Source organism: Salvelinus alpinus, chromosome 4 (assembly GCF_045679555.1).
Source record: "Salvelinus alpinus chromosome 4, SLU_Salpinus.1, whole genome shotgun sequence".
In the NCBI taxonomy this organism is placed as follows: Eukaryota; Metazoa; Chordata; class Actinopteri; order Salmoniformes; family Salmonidae; genus Salvelinus; species Salvelinus alpinus.
The window spans coordinates 77,466,816-77,487,692 of record NC_092089.1 but is presented as its reverse complement, the minus strand read 5'-3'; the positions used below and the strand labels follow the sequence as shown (position 1 = coordinate 77,487,692).

Genomic DNA, 20,877 nt, shown 5'->3' with positions numbered 1-20,877 from the left:
TATCAAGCCATTAGGGGCCGCTAAAACCTGGGGCCCTCAGAAAGAACCCCGCCCTGTCTTCCGGGCCTTGGGAGCTAGTGGGTTTTGGAGGTGAACACTGAGGGGGCTGTGTGAATCCATCCCGGTAGAATGCACATGGTTGTGTGAACATAGTGTTCCGGTATAGTAACGTGATCCTTCTCCAGAGACCAACCTGCCTGCCTGTCTGTATACCAACCACCCAACTGACGTTTCAGGCATGTTTTCAAAGGACCCCTTATATTGCTTTTTTATTTACCAACGAGTCGACCAAGAAGCTGCAGGCTACGATCTCCACTGTGTCCACGATGTTGCTGAAGGGTTTGCAGGCTGCTACCTCCATGGTCAGCTGGGTAAACCATGCAGACAAAGGGCAACTGTTACAGTTATACCATTGGCGAACAATTACGAAAGTTGTCGGTTGGAATTTCTGGAAAATGAATGGATGTTATAGCTTTACACATGGACGATTGATGACTAAGTTGATTGCAAACAAGTCAGCAGAGCTGTTATTTTTGGCACAATTCAATAAAGTTGTGAAAAGCAGTCTTTTCAAACAGTACAACAGTAATTTACTAGCACTCAGTACTGCTTTATCTAATTTCCTCCTTATGCTACAGGGTTCAAGGCTCAACAGGGGAAAACAAGGTTCAAGGCTCACAGGGGAAAACAAGGTTCAAGGCTCACAGGGGAAAACAAGGTTCAAGGGTCACAGGGGATACTAGGTTTAAGGCTCACAGGGGGAAACGAGGTTCAAGGGTCACAGGGAACATTTTGGTTCAAGGGTCACAGGGAAACCAAGGTTCAAGGCCCAGAGGGAAAAAAACAAGGTTCAAAGCTCACAGACGAAATTCCAAAGTTGGTTTCCATTTGTGTTCTTTCTATTTTTAGACCCCAAAGTCTTAACATTCTCAGAGAATGAGCAGTTGATAAGCTGTATGTCAACATAGTTTGGGAGCTAACACTAGTTTATCGTCTACGTCATAATTCTAATATAAGAACTGTAATAGGCATTCAAAAACTGTTGGGACACAAATACTTACGGAGGTCCTGACCCACTCTATGTATTGCCTGAAGTAACCAACAATGGTTTGCTTGTACTTTTCTGTTTCCTAATGGAGAAAGGGATAATATGTTACCTACTGTGTTTTATCCTAGCACTGAAATGTAAACAATGACTGGGAAGCCATCTTAGTCACCTGGATGGCGACATGTGTTGCATTCTGGGAGATGAGATACTGGGCCGCTTCGATGGTCTTCAGCACATCAGTGATTTTGTTCTGGACAGGACACAGCATGAGAATGCTCAAGATGCTTTCATAACAGTCTATGGAGCTGTTACGTAGTCTTTATTCAGTGTTTATGGATGCATTACGAATGCTTGATGTTGATTGAGACAGTGTGAACTGTTAGGGTAGATGGTTTGTAGGAGGCCCACTTACCGGCAGATCTGAGGCAGTCCTTTCGAGTAGTCTGATGCTCTGATTCAGCGTACTCTTTTAAGGGGAAATGCACAACACAAGTTAACACCCCAGAGATAAAAGGTCAGGGATTAGAGACAGTAATAACTCCTAAAACACACAACACTGAAACACAGGGGAGACTAGACAGGCACAAGCATCACCATGATGCTTGAAGACACGGTTCTAGTTTTATCACACATGGGGAAAGAAGAGCGGCATGGTTCCCACTGGGAGGAAAATGCTTCATATGAAACTACAACAACAACAACAACAACAACAATGGCTATTTCATGTGGATTTTGGTCATGAGGAATGTGTTGCAAAATACAGTACTAGACCAAAAGTATGTGGACACCTGCTCGTCGAACATCTCATTCCAAAATCATGGGCATTCATATGGAGTTGCTGCTATAAATTCCTCCACTCTTCTGGGAAGGCTTTCCACTAGATGTTGGAACATTGCTGCGGGGACTTGCTTCCATTCAGCCACAAGAGCATTAGTGAGGTCGGGCACTGATGTTGGGCGATTAGGTCTGGCTCGCAGTCAGCGTTCCAATTCATCCCAAAGGTGTTTGATGTGGTTGAGGCCAGGACTCTGAGCAGGCCAGTCAAGTTCTTCCACACCGATCTTGACAAACCATTTCTGTATGGACATTCCCCAAACTGTTGCCACAAAGTTGGAAGCACAGAATCGTCTAGAATGTAATTGTATGCTGTAGCATTAAGATTTCCCTTCACTGGAACTAAGGGCCCAGCCCGAACCATGAAAAACAGCCCCAGAACATTATTCCTCCTCCACCAAACTTGAAGGTTTGGTTGGCACTATGTATTCGGGCAGGTAGCCTCATCCTGGCATCCGCCAAACCCGGATTCGTCCGTTGGACTGCCAGATGGTGAAGAGTGTTTCATCACTCCAGAGAAGGCGTTTCCACTGCTCCAGAGTCCAATGGCGGCGAGCTTTACACCCCTCCAGCCGACGTTTGGTATTGCGCATGGTGATCTTAGTCTTGTGTGGCTGCTCAGCCATGGAAAGCCATTTCATGAGGCTCCCGACAAACAGTTCTTGTGCTGATGTTGCTTCCAGAGGCAGTTTGAAACTCGGTAGTGAGTGTTTCAACCGAGGACAGGCTATTTTTACGCGCTACGCGCTTCAGCACTCAGCGGTCCTGTTGTGTGAGCTTGTGTGGCCTACCACTTCGCGGCTGAGCCATTGTTGCTCCTAGACGTTTCCACTTCACAATAACAGCACAATAACAGCAGCTCTAGCAGGGCAGACATTTTACGAACTGACTTGTTGGAAGGGGTATCCACATACTTTTTTCCATATATTGTATGTAGAAACCACAAATACATTTTTTCAATACTATTTGAACAAGTGATAACCAATACGTGGAAAACATGACAAAGGATTAAATCCATGCTGGTATACGTACATGGTAATTAGTCAGCACATGCACCAGATTTGAAGTATAATTGCAGGATTAACAAATTACACACAGACTAATCTACAAATCCTAAAGACTGATTTATTTTTTACATAGCCTGTAAAGGACCTAATCTTGCAGTTTTTACAATCATGTCATTCGGGTCTGAATCTCATTCATGAATCTCTACCATGGCCTGAAAGAGAATGGAAGTTCATGGTAATGGTCAGGGCATGCCAGGGAAGCCCCTTGGATTCGAGGTACAAGGAACATGTATAACTTATTGTGGGCACCAATACTGTAATTTGATATGATATCGATATCGTTTGATATCGATATTAGCAAGGCATAGGCTTTCATTTATTTGAAAATAAAAAGTCAATATGAGCTTTACATGATGGGAGAATGTAGCAGAGCCCTCGACAGTACAGACGGACAAAGATACATTTTGGAGACACATGCTTACCCTCGCTCTAACATATTTCTTGGCAGCCATTAATTGAAGTAGAAGAGTTACAGGAGAAATATAGAAAGAAAAAGATAAGACAGATCTCTAAAACTCAGCATTTCTACGTGATATGAATGTAGTACTAAGAATGACTTTGAATATTTATGGGGATATTATGGTATTTTGGGAGAAACATATGTGCGCTACTGTGATGTCATGTATATATATGTACAGTCGTGGCCAAAAGTTTTGAGAATGACACAAATATAAATTTTCACAAAGTCTGCTGCCTCAGTTTGTATGATGGCAATTTGCATATACTCCATAATGTTATGAAGAGTGATCAGATGAATTGCAATTAATTGCAAAGTCCCTCTTTGCCATGCAAATGAACTGAATCCCCCAAAAACATTTCCACTGCATTTCAGCCCTGCCACAAAAAGACCAGCTGACATCATGTCAGTGATTCTCTCTTTAACACAGGTGTGAGTGTTGACGAGGACAAGGCTGGAGATCACTCTGTCATGCTGATTGAGTTTGAATAACAGACTGGAAGCTTCAAAAGGAGGGTGGTGCTTGGAATCATTGTTCTTCCTCATTCAACCATGGTTACCTGCAAGGAAATACGTGCCGTCATCATTGCTTTGCACAAAAAGGGCTTCACACGCAAGGATATTGCTGCCAGTAAGATTGCACCTAAATCAACCATTTATTGGATCATCAAGAACTTCAAGGAGAGCAGTTCAATTGTTGTGAAGAAAGCTTCAAGGCGCCCAAGAAAGTCCAGCAAGCACCAGGACTGTCTCCTAAAGTTGATTCAGGTGCGGGATCGGGGCACCACCAGTACAGAGCTTGCTCAGGAATGGCAGCAGGCAAGTGTGAGTGTATCTGTACGCACAGTGAGGCGAAGACTTTTGGAGGATGGCCTGGTGTCAAGAAGAGCAGCAAAGAAGCCACTTCTCTCCAGGAAAAACATCAGGGACAGACTGATATTCTGCAAAAGGTACAGGGATAGGACTGCTGAGGACTGGGGTAAAGTCATTTTCTCTGAAGAATCCCCTTTCCGATTGTTTGGGGCATCCGGAAAAAAGCTTGTCCGGAGAAGACAAGGTGAGCACTACCATCAGTCCTGTGTCATGCCAACAGTAAAGTATCCTGAGACCATTCATGTGTGGGGTTGCTTCTCAGCCAAGGGAGTGGGCTCACTCACAATTTTGCCTAAGAACACAGCCATGAATAAAGAATGGTACCAACACATCCTCGGAGAGCAACATCTCCCAACCATCCAGGAACAGTTTGGTGACGAACAATGCCTTTTCCAGCATGATGGAGCACCTTGCCATAAGGCAAAAGTGATAACTAAGTGGCTCGGGGAACAAAACATCGATATTTTGGGTCCATGGCCAGGAAACTCCCCAGACTTTAATCCCATTGAGAACTTGGGGTCAGTCCTCAAGAGGCGGGTGGACAAACAAAAACCCACAAATTCTGACAAACTCCAAGCATTGATTATGCAAGAATGGGCTGCCATCAGTTAGGATGTGGCCCAGAAGTTAATTGACAGCATGCCAGGGCGGATTGCAGAGGTCTTGAAATAGAAGGGTCAACACTGCAAATATTGACTCTTTGCATCAACTTCATGTAATTGTCAATAAAAGCCTTTGACACTTATGAAATGCTTGTAATTATACTTCAGTATTCCATAGTAACATCTGACAAAAATATCTAAAGACACTGAAGCAGCAAACTTTGTGAAAATTCATATTTGTGTCATTCTCAAAACTTTTGGACACAACTTTACACTACTGGTCAAAAGTTTCAGAACACCTACTCATTCAAGGGGTTTTCTTTATTTTTACTACTATCATGTAGAAACCAAAAAAGCGTTAAATCAAAATATATTTTATATTTGAGATTCTTCAAATAGCCACCATTTGCCTTGATGACAGATTTGCACACTCTTGGCCATTCTCTCAACCAGCTTCATGAGGAATGCTTTTCCAACAGTCTTGAAGGAGTTCCCACATATGCTGAGCACTTGTTGGCTGCTTTTTCTTCACTCTGCGGTCCGACTCATCCCAAACCATCTCAATTGGGTTGAGGTCGGGGGATTGTGGAGGCCAGGTCATCTGATGCAGCACTCCATCACTCTCCTTCTTGGTCAAATAGCCCTTACACAACCTGGAGGTGTGTTGGGTCATTGTCCTTTTGAAAAACAAATGATACCCCACTAAGCCCAAACCAGATGGGATGGCGTATCGTTGCAGAATGCTGTGCTAGGCATGCTGGTTAAATGTGCCTTGAATTCTAAATAAATCACAGACAGTGTAAGCATCCCCACACTATCACACCTCCTCCTCTATACACACTCCTCCTCCCCACACTATACACATGCGGAGATCATCCGTTCACCTACTCTTCGTCTCACAAAGAAATGGGGTTGGAACCAAAAATCTCCAATTTGGACTCCAGACCAAAGGACAAATTTCCACCGGTCTAATATTCATTGCTCGTGTTTCTTGGCCCAAGCAAGTCTCTTCTTATTATTGGTGTCCTTTAGTAGTGGTTTCTTTGCAGCAACTCGACCATGAAGGCCTGATTTCACACAGTCTCCTCTGAACAGTTGATGTTGAGATCTGTTACTTCTGTTACTTCTGTTACTCTGTGAAGCATTGATTTGAGGCTGAGAATTCTAATGAACTTATTCTCTGCAGCAGAGGTAACTCTGGGTCTTCCATTCCTGTGGCGGTCCTCACGAGAGCCAGTTTCACCATAGCACTTGATGGTTTTTGCGATTGCACTTGAAGAAACTTTCAAAGAACTTGAAATGTTCCATATTGACTGACCTTCATGTCTTAAAGTAATGATGTACTGTCGTTTCTCTTTGCTTATTTGTGCTGTTCTTGCCATAATATGGACTTGGTCACCAAATATGGCTATCTTCTGTATACTCCCCCTACCTAGTCACAACACAACTGATTGGCTCAAACACATTAAGAAGAAAATAAATTCCACAAATTAACTTTTAACAAGGCACACCTGTTAATTGAAATGCATTCCAGGTGACTACCTCATGAAGCTCGTTGAGAGAATACCAAGAGTGTGCAAAGCTGTCATCAAGGCAAAGGGTGGCTATTTCAAGAAACTCAAATATAAAATACATTTTGATTTGTTGAACACTTTTTTGGTTACTACATGATTCCATGTGTTATTTCATAGTTTTGAAAAACCCTTGAATGAGTAGGTGTTCTAAAACTTTTGATCGGTAGTGTATACAGTATGTCTTTTAAGGAGCCAAATACAGGTGCGAGGTATAGCTAAAGATATGATTGATTTGCCCTGGTGAATGTATACATATGCATATATAGTGCCTTCGGAAAGTATTGAGACCCCTTGACTTTTTCCATATTTTGTTAAGTTATAGCCTTGTTCTAAAATGTATTAAATAAAAATCTACAAACAATACCCTATATAATGACAAAGTGAAAATAGGGTTTTAGAAATGTTTGCAAATGTATTAAAAATGTAAAACAGAAATACCTTATTTACTTAAGTATTCAGACCCTTTGCTATGAGAGTCGAAATTGAGCTCAGGTGTATCCTGTTTCCATTGATCATCCTTGAGTTGTTTCTACAACTTAATTGGAGTCCACCTGTGGTAAATTCAATTGACTGGACATGATTTGAAAAGGCACACACCTGTCTATATAAGGTCCCACAGTTGACAGTGCAGTCTGTAGAGCGCCGAGACAGTATTGTGTCAAGGCACAGATCTGGGAAGGGTACCAAAGAATGTCTGCAGCATTGCAGGTCTCCAAGAACACTGTGGCCTCCATCATTCTTAATTGGAAAAAGTTTGGAACCACCAAGACTCTTCGTCGAGCTGGCTGCTGAGCAATCGGGGGAGAAGGGCCTTGGTCAGGGAGGTGACCAAGAACCCAATGGTCACTCTGACAGGGCTCTAGAGTTCCGCTGTGGAGATGGGAGAACCTTCCAGAAGGACAACCATCTTTACAGCACTCCATCAATCAGGCCTTTATGGTAGTGGCCAGACGGAAGCCACTCCTCAGTAAAAGGCACATGACCGCCCGCTTGGAGTTTGCCAAAGGGCCCCTAAAGGACTCTCAGACCATGAGAAACAAGATTCTCTCGTCTGATGAAACCAAGATTGAACTCTTTGGCCTGAATGCCAAGCGTCACGTCTGGAGAAAACATGGCACCATCCCTACGGTGAAGCATGGTGGTTGCAGCATCATGCTGTGGGGATGTTTTTCAGTGGCAGGGACTGGGAGACTAGTCAGGATCCAGGGAAAGATGAACGGAGCAAAGTACAGAGAGATCCTTGATGAAAACCTGCTCCAGAGCACTCAGGACCTCAGACTGGGGGTGAAGGTTCACCTTTCAACAGGACAACGACCCTAAGCACACAGTCAAGACAACGCAGGACTGGCTTTCAGGACAAGTCTCTGAATGTCCTAGTGTGGCCCAGCCAGAACCCGGACTTGAACCCGATTGAACATCTCTGGGAAAGACCTGAAAATAGCTGTGCAGCGACGCTCCCCATCCAACTTGACAGAGCTTGAGAGAATCTACAGAGACTGGGAGAAACTCCCCAAATATAGGTGTGCCAAGCTTGTAGCGTCATACTGAGTAAAGGGTCTGAATAGTTATGTAAATTTGATATTAAAGTTTGTGCAAACATTTCTATGTGGCATTGTGTTTAGATTGATGATTTAAAATGTTTTTTTTAATCCATTTTAGAATAAGGCTGTAACGTAACAAAATGTGGAAAAAAATCAAGGGGTCTGAATACTTTCCGAATGCACTGTATGTCAGATATGCTGCACTTGGTTTGGTTTGCCCGGCACAATGCAACCAATGGAGTTAACCATCAGGAGGGTATCTCTCCAGGAATAAGGTTGGAGAGCCCTGGTCTAGCTCTATATTCTAGAGGCTTGAGTGAGAGATGAAAGCTACACTGAGGTTGCATCGATGTCTGACAATGACGTGTCAAATTCCTCCCGCATGTAAAGTTCAGAGAACACACACACACACACACACACACACACACACACACACACACACACACACACACACACACACACACACACACACACACACACACACACACACACACACACACACACACACACACACACACACACACACACACACAAGCATGTATGTATGTACATATTTGTGCACACACGCACACACACACACACACACGGGTTCTCTTATGAGGTCAGCTGAAGAGCCCTTTTAGGTTCTAGATATAGCACCTTTTCTTCTAAGAGGGTAGAGCATGGCCATGGCCATTTCTGCTAGTCGGGTGAAGCTGAGCACTGATGGGCCCAGACATGGATGTTAACCTAAAAAATAATGATTGAAGATAGTTGATTACCATGGCCTGCTCCATAGGGATGACCAGCTGACTGTGGATCTGACGGAGACTGTTGGCGTGGCCCTTCAGAGAGGTCTGGAGGGGCCCTTTGGGCTAAGGACACACACATAGACAGAGGTTCAGACACACATACAAAGAGGTAATAATCATTATTAATTTGGGGGGGTGCTAATATTTGTCCTGTTACACACTTGTGGGTGTTCCTTGTACAAGTGTGTCACAGAAATGTGTTTATTTCATATCCAAAGTGCCCCCGAGACACCCGCAGGGAGTGGGGTCACTACCAGGGTCACCATTGTCCAGAGTCCCTGGACATACATTCATGTACAGAATGTATACATTTACAAATATTTAGAGCAATGTGCAATCAATCTGTGTAAAACTCTATAGTACACAGGCCTACACACAGCAAACCACTTAGTATAAGAGACTGGCTTAATTAATGAATGTAATGCAGCATAAAAACTACATATTGAACCCATAGAATTACATGTAGAATCAAGTCATTTATATTATCTATATATGGGTGAACCATTCTCAGTGTCCACCGTGTGTGTGTTCCCAATGCCAACAGAACATGGGGCACCAGGACAGATGGGCACCAGATGAATACTAGGGGGGCACAGGCAGGGGCACATATCACCCCACAGAAGACCACTTTAAACTGGCTCCAATGCCTCCGAGCCCATGGCAAGTGGTGGAGGACCCAGAGGTGGCCCAACATTTTGGGCCATGAATGGGGAGCTTGTGTGAGCTTCCAACCACTAAAAGCAAGGCAGAACATTAAAAAGTGATTTCAGAGACGGCTTCAGTGTGTGTTTGTGTGTGTGTGTGTGTGTCGATAGCAAACCGCCGCAAGGCTATGCAGTTGATGAAGACACGAGGAGCTTTCACATAGTTTTAGATCTGAACTCCCATTCCATTGGCTCCCTGTCTTGGATCGTGGTGTAAATAAAGCTTCAATCTACTGGTACACTGAGAAAACATTGTGTGGTTGGTTGGAGCCGTGTTGTTTTTTCAGTATGAGGTTTTTATTGGACGGTTGGTCATATGTTGTTCTCACCATAAGGTCTGTCTGTGCCTCAAGCTCATTGGCGTACGACAGTAAGTCCACCTGAGTCACCCCTTTGTTGACCTGCAAATGAACAGAAATAGGATTATAATGTATTATGATGGTGTTATAATGCATTATAAGACTTGTCATAAGCATGTATGACCCCCTTCGGTCTTTTCATCTTATAATTACAGTTGTGCAACTGTGCACATAGAGACATAACAACAGTAACCTTAATAAGCCTTATAATATCACACTCTAAAGGCTCATAGAGGCTTATAACAAGTCATAAAACATTATAGTTGTCGGTTTTAAGTAAAGAGTTATACAACCTGCAGTAAGAGGCCATAAGACAATCATGTTCCTTAGAAAACTTAATGTCCTCCCCCATTCAACAGATTATGATAGAGAAGACGTACAGTTGAAGTCGGAAGTTTACATACACTTAGGTTGGAGTCATTAAAACTCGTTTTTCAACCACTCCACAAATTTCTTGTTAACAAACTATAGTTTTGGCAAGTCGGTTAGGACATCTACTTTGTGCATGACACAATACATTTTTCCAACAATTGTTTACAGACAGATTATTTCACTTATAATTCACTGTTTTACAATTCCAGTGAGTCAGAGGTTTACACACACTAAGTTGACTGTGCCTTTAAACAGCTTGGGAAATTCCAGAAAATGTCATGGCTTTAGAAGCTTCTGATAGGCTAATTGACATAATTTGAGTCAATTGGAGGTGTACCTGTGGATGTATTTCAAGGACTACCTTCAAACTCAGTGCCTCTTTGCTTGACATCATGGGAAAATCAAAAGAAATCAGCCAAGACCTCAGAAGAAAAAACTGTAGACCTCCACAAGTCTGGTTCATCCTTGGGAGCAATTTCCAAACTCCTGAAGGTACCACGTTCATCTGTACAAACAATAGTACGCAGGTATAAACACCATGGGACCACGCACCGTCATACTGCTCAGGAAGGAGACGCGTTCTGTCTCCTAGAGATGAACGTACTTTGGTGTGAAAAGTGCAAATCAATCCCAGAACAACAGGAAAGGACCTTGTGAAGATGCTGGAGGAAACAGGTACAAAAGTATCTATATCCACAGTAAAATGAGTCCTATATCGACATAACCTGAAAGGCCGCTCAGCAAGGAAGAAGCCACTGCTCCAAAACCGCCATAAAAAAGTCAGACCAAGGTTTGCAACTGCACATAGGGACAAAGACCGTACTTTTTGGAGAAATGTCTTCTGGTCTGATGAAACAAAAATAGAACTGTTTGGCCATAATGACCATCGTTATGTTTGGAGGAAAAAGAGGCTTGCAAGCCGAAGAACACCATCCCAACCGTAAAGCACAGGGGTGGCAGCACCATGTTGTGGGGGTGCTTTGTTGCAGGAGGGACTGGTGCACTTCACAAAATAGATGGCATCATGAGGATGGAATATTATGTGGATATATTGAAGTAACATCTCAAGACATCAGTCAGGAAGTTGGGTCTTCCAAATGGACAATGACACCAAGCATACTTCCAAAGTTGTGACAAAATGGCTTAAGGACAACAAAGTCAAGGTATTGGAGTGGCCATCACAAAGCCCCGACCTCAATCTTATAGAAAATTTGAGGCAGAACTGAAAAAGCGTATGCGAGCAAGGAGGCCTACAAACCTGACTCAGTTACACCAGCTCTGTCAGGAGGAATGGGCCAAATTTCACCCAACTTATTGTGTGAAGCTTATGGAAGGCTACCCAAAACGTTTGAGCCAAAGTCAAACAATTTAAAGGCAATGCTACCAAATACTAATTGAGTGGATGTAAACTTCTGACCCACTGGGAATGTGATGAAAGAAATAAAACCTGAAATAAATAATTCTCTACTATTATTTTGACATTTCACATTCTTGAAATAAAGTGGTGATCCTAACTGACCAAAGACAGCGAATTGTTTCGAGGATGAAATGTCAGGAATTGTGAAAAACTGAGTTTAAATGTATTTGGCTAAGGTGTATGTAAACTTCCGACTTTAACTGTAGTCTGAAGTCTATATCTCTGTGCTTTTGGAAAGAGTAGCTATAAACTAATCAACCTCAAGAGATCCATCAGTGTTTCCCCTATATTCATTTAGCAGCAGCACATCGCCACTGCTAAATTGTTTCCGCCACTGAATATTTTTTTTTAGCTATCTTGTAATCCTGAAAGTATAGCCAATCCTATTAATAGATGTATAGATGTACAGTACCGGTCAAAACCGGTCCGCAGAGATCATCCGTTCACCCACACCACGTCTCAGAAAGACATGGCGGTTGGAACCAAAAATCTAAAATTTGGACTCAAGACCAAAGGACAAATTTCCACCAGTCTAATGTCCATTGCTTGAGTTTCTTGGCCCAAGCAAGTCTCTTCTTCTTATTGGTGTGCTTTAGTTGTGTTTTTTTGCAGCAATTCGACTGTGTCTTCCATTCCTGTGGCGGTCCTCATGAGAGCCATTTATCATAGCGCTTGAAGGTTTTTGTGACTGCACTTGAAGAAACTTCTTGAAATCCTCCGTATTGACTGACCTTTTCATTTTAAAGTGGTGGACTGTCGTTTCTCTTTGCTTATTTGAGCTGTTCTTGCCATAATATGGTCTTGGGCTTTTACCAAATAGGGCTATTGTAACGGTATTTGTCGTCTGAAGAAGAGGAATCATCGGACCAAAGCGCAACGTGGTAAGTGTTTATGCTTGTTTTATTAATATAACTATAACAAAAATAAACAAGAGAATAACCGAAACAGTCCTGTAAGGTGAAAACACTAAACAGAAATTAACTACCCTCAAAAACCATGTGGGAAAAAGCTACCTAAGTATGGTTCCCAATCAGGAACAAAGAAATACAAAACATAGGAAAAAAAACATAGCATGCCCACCCAAATCACACCCTGACCAAACCAAAATAGAGACATAAAAAGCTCTCTACGGACAGGGCGTGACAGCTATCTTCTGTATACCCCCCTACCTTGTCACAACACAACTGATTGGCTCAAACGCATTAAGAAGAAAATAATTTCCACAAATTAACTTTTAACAAGGCACACCTGTTTAATTGAAATGCATTCCAAGTGACTACCTATTGAAGCGGGTTGAGAGAATGCCAAGAGTGTGCAAATCTGTTATCAAGGCAAAGGGTGGCTTTTTGAAGAATCTCAAATATAAAATATATTTTGATTTGTTTAACACTTTTCTGGTTACTATATGATTCCATATGTGTTATTTCATAGTTTTGATGTCTTCACTATTATTCTAAAATAATAATAAAATAGTAAAAATAAAGAAAAACCCTTGAATGAGTAGGTGTTCCAAAACTTTTGACCGGTATTGTATACCCTAGGAAAACCCTTGGAAGACCTCAGGAAGACCCAAGGAAGACCCTAGGAAGAACCCAGGAAGACCCCAGGAAGACTCCGGGAAGACCCCGGTAGGACCCCGGAAAGAAATCAGGAAAACCCCAGGAAGTACTCAGGAAGACCCCAGCTAAATCCTGGTTAGCCATAACAGAAGCAAATCCTAAATCCATCGTGGTATTTCATCTTAAATGTACACTCCAAAATTAGATAATATATGATTTGACAGTTAAGTTAGGATGTTCTGTAATACCTACCCTGGTTAGTATTGTATCTTCCATTCAAAGATAAGTCACTAATGCAGGATATTGCTTGGAAGCAGGTTAGTGTTTGAAATTATAACTATCTTCAGTGATGTGTCATACAAGTATACTAGTGTGTCTTTTGAAGGTATATCTGAAAAGTCTACAGTGGCTTGAGATGAAGGAGAGGAAGCCAAAGTAGGCTATTAAGACGAAAGAGAGAAGAAGAGTCAAGGAGAGGAGGCCACCTTAGACTATTGAGATAAGGAGAGGAGGACACTTTGAACTATTTAGATAAGGAGAGGAGGACACTTTGGACTATTGAGATAAGGAGAGGAGGACACTTTAAACTATTGAGATAAGGAGAGGAGGACACTTTAAACTATTGAGATAAGGAGAGGATACTTTAAACTATTGAGATAAGGAGAGGAGGACACTTTAAACTATTGAGATAAGGAGAGGAGGACACTTTAAACTATTGAGATAAGGAGAGGATACTTTAAACTATTGAGATAATGAGAGGAGTAGAGTAGAGGAAGTCACTTTAAACTATATAAATGAACGATAGGCGACCAGGGGGGAAAGTATTTATAGATTGAGATGTCCCCTCGATGCCAGTACTCTACCTCCTCCAGATACGCTGCATAGTTGATCTCCGCGACGCCAGTCTCAGAGAAGTCAATGAGGCTCTGTTTCCCCTCAGACTCCAGCAGGACAATACCTCTCAGGTTAATCTTCACACTGTCAAACATATTCGCCACTTCCTCGGTGTACTGGAAACACAGGGAGAATTGTCAGCTACATCGATAAAGATAAGCAATAGCTATGAATGTGGTATATATTGGTAACAAATGTGGGTTTATGAAGCCCTTATGTCAATTTTACACATTCAAACATCCTCACCACCACGTTGTACTGGAAACAGAGAGGGAGCCTAGTTACATTTCATATGTAATGGATGGGTTACGAATGTGTTATGATATCCTTATGTAGGTACCCTTCAAGTTACAGGCGCAAATCTGTTTGTTTACACCAATCTTCATTGCACATGGTTGTTACAAGAGCAAAAATGTGTGTTTGCATTTGTGCAAATGGTTTGTTTTCCAACACTATTTTAGTAGCCTCTACTTTAGTAGCCTCGACCTCGGTGTTGAGGTCTGGTACCGCGAGAGTCCAGAACATAGAAATAGAATTCTATGGTCAAGACTATTTAGAGAGCCTAGAACAAAATGGTAATCAAAACAAAGTTGTTTACTTTCATCGTTAAGTAAACAGATGGGTTTGTTATTGATTTCCTTAGTGGTGGTGTGGGGTGGAGCGGTACCATAGACCAGGGACAGGGTAGGCCCCTCTTAATTCAAAGAGGGTCTTCCTGCTTCCTAGGTAACCCCATTCATTGATACAAAGTACAGATTAAGACGGCCTGTTTTCTTTCCGTTATGTCTTCTACACACTCATATAATAGAAGAACAGTTCGAGCTAAAACACAACAAATCCTCACTAGCTAAGAGCCACATTGAAAAACAATAGATAAACTGTAGAACAAAATAAATAAAATGTCAAAAACATAAACCTTTTTGTATTTAGTCTATATAAAAAAAACTCCTAATTTGTGTAACCTAGCTAAACTTATGCTAGCCAGCTCTATCCATCCCTAACCCTAACCTAGCCTAACTTATGCTAGCCAGCTCTATCCATCCCTAACCCTAACCTAGCCTAATGTATGCTAGCCAGCTCTATCCATCCTTATTTATTATTCAATAAAAGAGGCGAGCTAATCTTGCCAGGAGGCTGGCTAATGCTACAGTTCACTGGCCTGCTTTTTGTTTTGGCAATAACTCATTTTGTTAGCTAATGCTCATGAATCTAAATGTGGAAATGCAGAGTGTTAGCTAAACACTTGATTTAGCTTGACCGGTGTGAAGTATAGGCATAGTTGACACTTTTGGGATTATTCCACTGGTTACATTGTTTTTGGCAAGTAAAATCAAACATATCTCAATTACTTGAAAAAAAGGTCTGATTCGGTGTGAGTGTGATTACAGTAACTAAAGCGTATTATATCCATGTGCTACTATGTGCAGGTATGCAGAATACAGTAAGTATCCTACAGTGAGTGAGTGCACACTGCACAATGCATGTGGATACTGACCAGGCTGGAGTTTAGCAAGGTTGTGACATTGAAGACTTTATCCAGGCGCATGGCAGAGTAGAGACTTCTGTTATTTTTGCAGTTACTGAGAGAGAGAGAAATGTCAATATTATCACTTCCATTCCATTCAATTCCTTGGTTAGTTAGCTCTCTCTGCTGCCACCCAGTGAATAAAGTTGTAACTCTATTCAGCTCTGTATCGCTGCCTTCCGGTCATTTTATAAGCAGTGTTCTCTCAAATCACTTTTAGAAAACTTATCCAACACAAAGTATTAAGTCAGCATGCATGACTCATATTTCCCATTTAGGTCCATTGTTTGTAGTTACATAACTGAACACATTCAATGGTCACGTGGGAGAGTGAAGTAAGGGTAAAGGAATGGTCATGTCTGTACGCACTATGTCATGGCTAACTCCCTGACTAGGCAGTAGCTGAGGCGACAAGTCTCTATAAGGAAACATAACGCGATGGTCTTAGAACAAAGCTTTGCTGCCTGTTCTAATCGAGAGATGATGAAAGTTGATGAAATCTGAGGCATAAAAGATCACTAAGCAATTCACGTACTCCTCTCCCTAGTTTCAATCCTTTACATCATTTATTATAAGCAATATCGGATGGAATGTGAGGAGGTAGAATATTGACACAGACATTAGCCTGTGACATTTATTTAAATCAAACGCTGCCACAAAACAGGAATATCTAGAGTTATGACCTGGTTCTATCCATAAGTAATCAAGTTAAATTCTAAACTCAGCAAAAACAGAAACGTTCCTTTTTCAGGACCCTGTCTTCCAAAGATAATTCATAAAAATTCAAATAACTTCACAGATATTCATTGTAAAGGGTTAAAACACTGTTTGCCATGCTTGTTCAATGAACCATAAACAATTAATGAACATGCACCTGTGGAACGGACACTAACAGCTTACAGACGGTAGGCAATTAAGGTCACAGTTATGAAAACTTAGGACAAAAAAAGAGGCCTTTCTACTGACTCCGAAAAACACAGAAAGAAAGATGCCCAGGGTCCCTGCTCATCTGCGTGAACGTGCCTTAGGCATGCTGCAAGGAGGCATGAGGACTGCAGATGTGGCCAGGGCAATACATTGCAATGTCCGTACTGTGAGACGCCTAAGACAGCGCTACAGGGAGACAGGATGGACAGCTGATCGTCCTCGCAGTGGCAGACCACGTGTAACAACACATGCACAGGATCGGTATATCCGAACATCACACCTGCGGGACAGGTACAGGATGGCAACAACAACTGCCCGAGTTACACCAGGAACCACAATCCCACCATCAGTGCTCAGACTGTCCACAATCCCTCCAGCATGACAATGCCACCAGCCATACTGCTCGTTCTTTGCTTGATTTCCTGCAAGACAGGAATGTCAGTGTTCTGCCAAGGCCAGCGAAGAGCCCGGATCTCAATCCCATTGAGCACGTCTGTGACCTGTTGGATCGGAGGGTGAGGGCTAGGGCCATTCCCCCCAGAAATGTCCAGGAACTTGCAGGTGCCTTGGTGGAAGAGTGGAGTAACATCTCACAGCAAGAACTGGCAAATCTGGTGCAGTCCATGAGGAGGAGATGCACTGCAGTACTTAATGCAGCTGGTGGCCACACCAGACACTGACTGATACTTTTGATTTTGACCCCCCCTTTGTTCAGGGACACATTATTCAATTTCTGTTAGTCACATGTCTGTGGAACTTGTTCAGTTTATGTCTCAGTTGTTGAATCTTGTTATGTTCATACAAATATTTAAACATGTTAAGTTTGCTGAAAATAAACGCAGTTGACAGTGAGAGGACGTTTCTTTTTTTGCTGAGTTTATATAGACGATCAAGTCTATGTAAAACATAGGCCATCATTAAAATACACAGAAATGAATCCCCAGTAGTAAGTGCTACATCCATACATCCAGCACAGTATTACCTGTAGAAATTCTCCACTGTCAGATCCAGTTCTGAGTCGTTGTACATATACCCTGGGATGAAGTTCCTCCACTCAGGGTTCACCAGGTGAGGAGTGTCCAAAACCTTGGACACAAATGACCAGTAAGACCATTATACTGGTGTAACTCTAGACCATGATTGTACAGTAAGACCATCATACAGTTCTAGACCACGATTATACAGTAAGACCATCATACAGTTCTAGACCACGATTATACAGTAAGACCATCATACAGTAAGACCATCATACAGTTCTAGACCACGATTATACAGTAAGACCATCATATAGTTCTAGACCATGATTATACAGTAAGACCATCATACAGTTCTAGACCATGATTATACAGTAAGACCATCATACAGTTCTCGACCATGATTATACAGTAAGACCATCATATAGTTCTAGACCATGATTATACAGTAAGACCATCATACAGTAAGACCATCATACAGTTCTAGACCACGATTATACAGTAAGACCATCATACAGTGCTAGACCATGATTATACAGTAAGACCATCATATAGTTCTAGACCATGATTGTACAGTAAGACCATCATACAGTAAGACCATGATTATACAGTGAGACCATCATACAGTTCTAGACCATGATTATACAGTAAGACCATCATATAGTTCTAGACCATGATTATAGAGAAGGACCACATACACTACCTAAACATTGTCACCTTAAGAGTTATCACATCATAACTTGCCTTGAAGAGCTCCTTGGTGTGGAAGGGTTCACAGACCAGCTTCTCCACGTTGCCTCCGACCAGGAAGGTGGCGGTCACCACTCCCATCAGTATCCAAGAAAAGAGGAAGCTGAAACCCACACCGCTGTGGAGACACACATAGATAGAGCATTCAATCAATCAATCTACACACTCACACTCTTAGTGCTCTATATACTGCAGAAAGTGCAGAAAGTGCAGAAAGTGCAGACAGACAGACAGACAGACAGACAGACAGACAGACAGACAGACAGACAGACAGACAGACAGAGTAGATAGACAGACAGAGTAGATAGACAGAGTAGATAGACAGACAGACAGAGTAGATAGATAGATAGACAGACAGAGTAGATATATAGACAGACAGAGAGACAAACAGATACCCAGCCAGCCAGAGAGACAGCCGGCCAGCTGGCCAGAAATACTTACGCCATGAGAAGGGTGCCGCCGGTGTTGGAGACACAGCCCCGTGTGGTGGGGGAGGCGTGCTTGTCATATCCCATGGTGCCACACAGTATGGCCAGGAAGTTGAAGGCCAGGATGAGAACCACCATGCAGCAGAGGCCAGTACAGCAAATCCACCTGTAGAGGAACATTGGAGTCAGTACACCATTACACCATAACAAGTTACAACCAACCACTACGTTAGGATAAGATGCCATAACAAGTAACAACCAACCACTACGTTAGGATAAGATGCCATAACAAGTAACAACCAACCACTACGTTAGGATAAGATGCCATAACAAGTAACAACCAACCACTACGTTAGGATAAGATGCCATAACAAGTAACAACCAACCACTACGTTAGGATAAGATGCCATAACAAGTAACAACCAACCACTACGTTAGGATAAGATGCCATAACAAGTAACAACCAACCACTACATTAGGATAAGATGCCATAACAAGTAACAACCAATCACTACATTAGGCTAAAATGCCATAATAATGGAGACTACAGCAGGTCTGTCTCAGGGCTCAATCAAATGTACTGTGTAATAATCACAGCTGGAGGGCCATACAGGGGCCATGTATGCAGGGTCAGGTCCAGGGTACACCTAAAGGCTTACTGACTGATTATACTCTTTATTCATTATTACATTATGTCACAGTGACCTGTGCTGATGAAATAACTCCAGATGATATTCAGTAACAACAGATTGTACTCTCTTTACGTAAATCTACCACAGACCAGGCAGGTGAAGATATTTATTTATTCTAAACCCTGAGCACATCATGGGCCCTGGTCAAAAGTAGTACACTATATAGGGAATAGGGCCCCAGTTCCTGATTGTACCTGTAGAAGTCTATCTGATCGATCTCAGGGTAAGAGTCTTCTATCTTGGACTGTGTGTGACTGATGAAGTTGGTGAAGTTGGCCAGAGAGCTGTGTACAGGGAACACCTTGGAGAAGCTGCTGATGTTGGTGCTGATGACATCCAACATGCCCCGGGCTCCTGGGAGGGAGAGAGTGGATATATTCAGGGGCATTAGTGAAATAATGGAGTAATACAACGTTATATTTTGGGGTATTGGGGTACAACAGTTCAGGTGTAGGTAGATAATTGGAATATGGCCATTGATCTTATTTGGGCGTATAAGACATTACCGTCAATGAGTATTCATACCATATTGAACATGACTGACTTGGCAATGCAAAGTTGAACACTCAAAATGATATAACCCTTCATTTAGTGTATTTTGAAACCTTTTGGGGAGCATTAAATGAGGTTAAAGAGATGCCACTCACCCTCGACTACGTTCCTCATCTGGTCACTCACCATGCCTGGAGTGTCATTGAATGAGGAGAAGCCCTGTTTGGAGAAGGAAATACAAAGGCAACATTGATGATACAGTATCACAAATATCAAAGAAAACCTCACAACTTATACAGTACCTAAAGTTTATGCAACATTTCTAGACTCACCTTTTGAATGATATTGCTGAGGTCCGTTTTCAGCACCTGATTCACACTTTCCAGCTGATTGTTCACATCAGGTAACTGCAACACATCACATACAACATATACTTATATTGTGCTATATAAATCTAATTATTACAGTATGACTATTATTATCATCTTTAATGAAGTGTGACAGCATACCCGGGTGAAGTTGGCGCTGACGTGGAGCTGTGCCAGGGAGCTATGGATGGAGCGGCAGAGCTGGGCGGTGGTGGCATCCGAGTCCTCGTCGCTGCAGCCCGGATCATTGAGGGTTCTGTTCAGGCTAGAGCGCACCAGGCTCAGGTTGAAGTGGAGCTTCCCTGTCGCCTCCTGGAGAACCTCCAGAGACACACTCACGTTCTCCAGGGCCTCCTTGGTCTCCCGCATGGCTGGGGATGGGGATGGGGATGGGGACGGGGTAGGATGGACAGGTGGTGAGTATTTGGTATTTTATTAGGATCCCCATTAGCTGTTGTGAAAGAAGCAGCTACTCTTCCTGGGGTCCACACAGAACATGAAACATGACATAATACAGAACATTAATAGACAAGAACATCTCAAGGACAGAACTACATACATTTACAGTGTGTGTGAGAGTGCACATAGTAAAGAAACACACATGTATGCACACGGTAGATTCACAAAAA

The 20,877-nt window shown here is 42.4% G+C and overlaps 1 protein-coding gene across 12 annotated transcripts in view; it reads right to left on the bottom strand.

Moving 5' to 3' along the window:
• Positions 1–20,877, bottom strand: part of LOC139574471 (prominin-1-A-like) — a 113,815-nt gene that overhangs the window by 13,828 nt on the left and 79,110 nt on the right. For 6 of the 12 annotated variants that reach the window (XM_071399078.1, XM_071399080.1, XM_071399088.1 and 3 more), the window contains 16 exons: positions 20,390–20,619; positions 20,213–20,287; positions 20,036–20,099; positions 19,583–19,742; positions 18,710–18,862; positions 18,263–18,386; positions 17,527–17,630; positions 15,588–15,672; positions 14,062–14,208; positions 9,821–9,892; positions 8,758–8,850; positions 3,372–3,389; positions 1,461–1,514; positions 1,218–1,298; positions 1,062–1,130; positions 278–367 (listed from right to left, as the gene is read on the bottom strand). In XM_071399078.1, coding sequence (XP_071255179.1) covers positions 278–367; positions 1,062–1,130; positions 1,218–1,298; positions 1,461–1,514; positions 3,372–3,389; positions 8,758–8,850; positions 9,821–9,892; positions 14,062–14,208; positions 15,588–15,672; positions 17,527–17,630; positions 18,263–18,386; positions 18,710–18,862; positions 19,583–19,742; positions 20,036–20,099; positions 20,213–20,287; positions 20,390–20,619 — 1,619 coding nt within the window. The remainder of the gene's footprint in view (positions 1–277; positions 368–1,061; positions 1,131–1,217; positions 1,299–1,460; positions 1,515–3,371; positions 3,390–8,757; positions 8,851–9,820; positions 9,893–14,061; positions 14,209–15,587; positions 15,673–17,526; positions 17,631–18,262; positions 18,387–18,709; positions 18,863–19,582; positions 19,743–20,035; positions 20,100–20,212; positions 20,288–20,389; positions 20,620–20,877) is intronic. The other 6 variants (XM_071399079.1, XM_071399081.1, XM_071399087.1 and 3 more) reach the window with 3 other exon arrangements.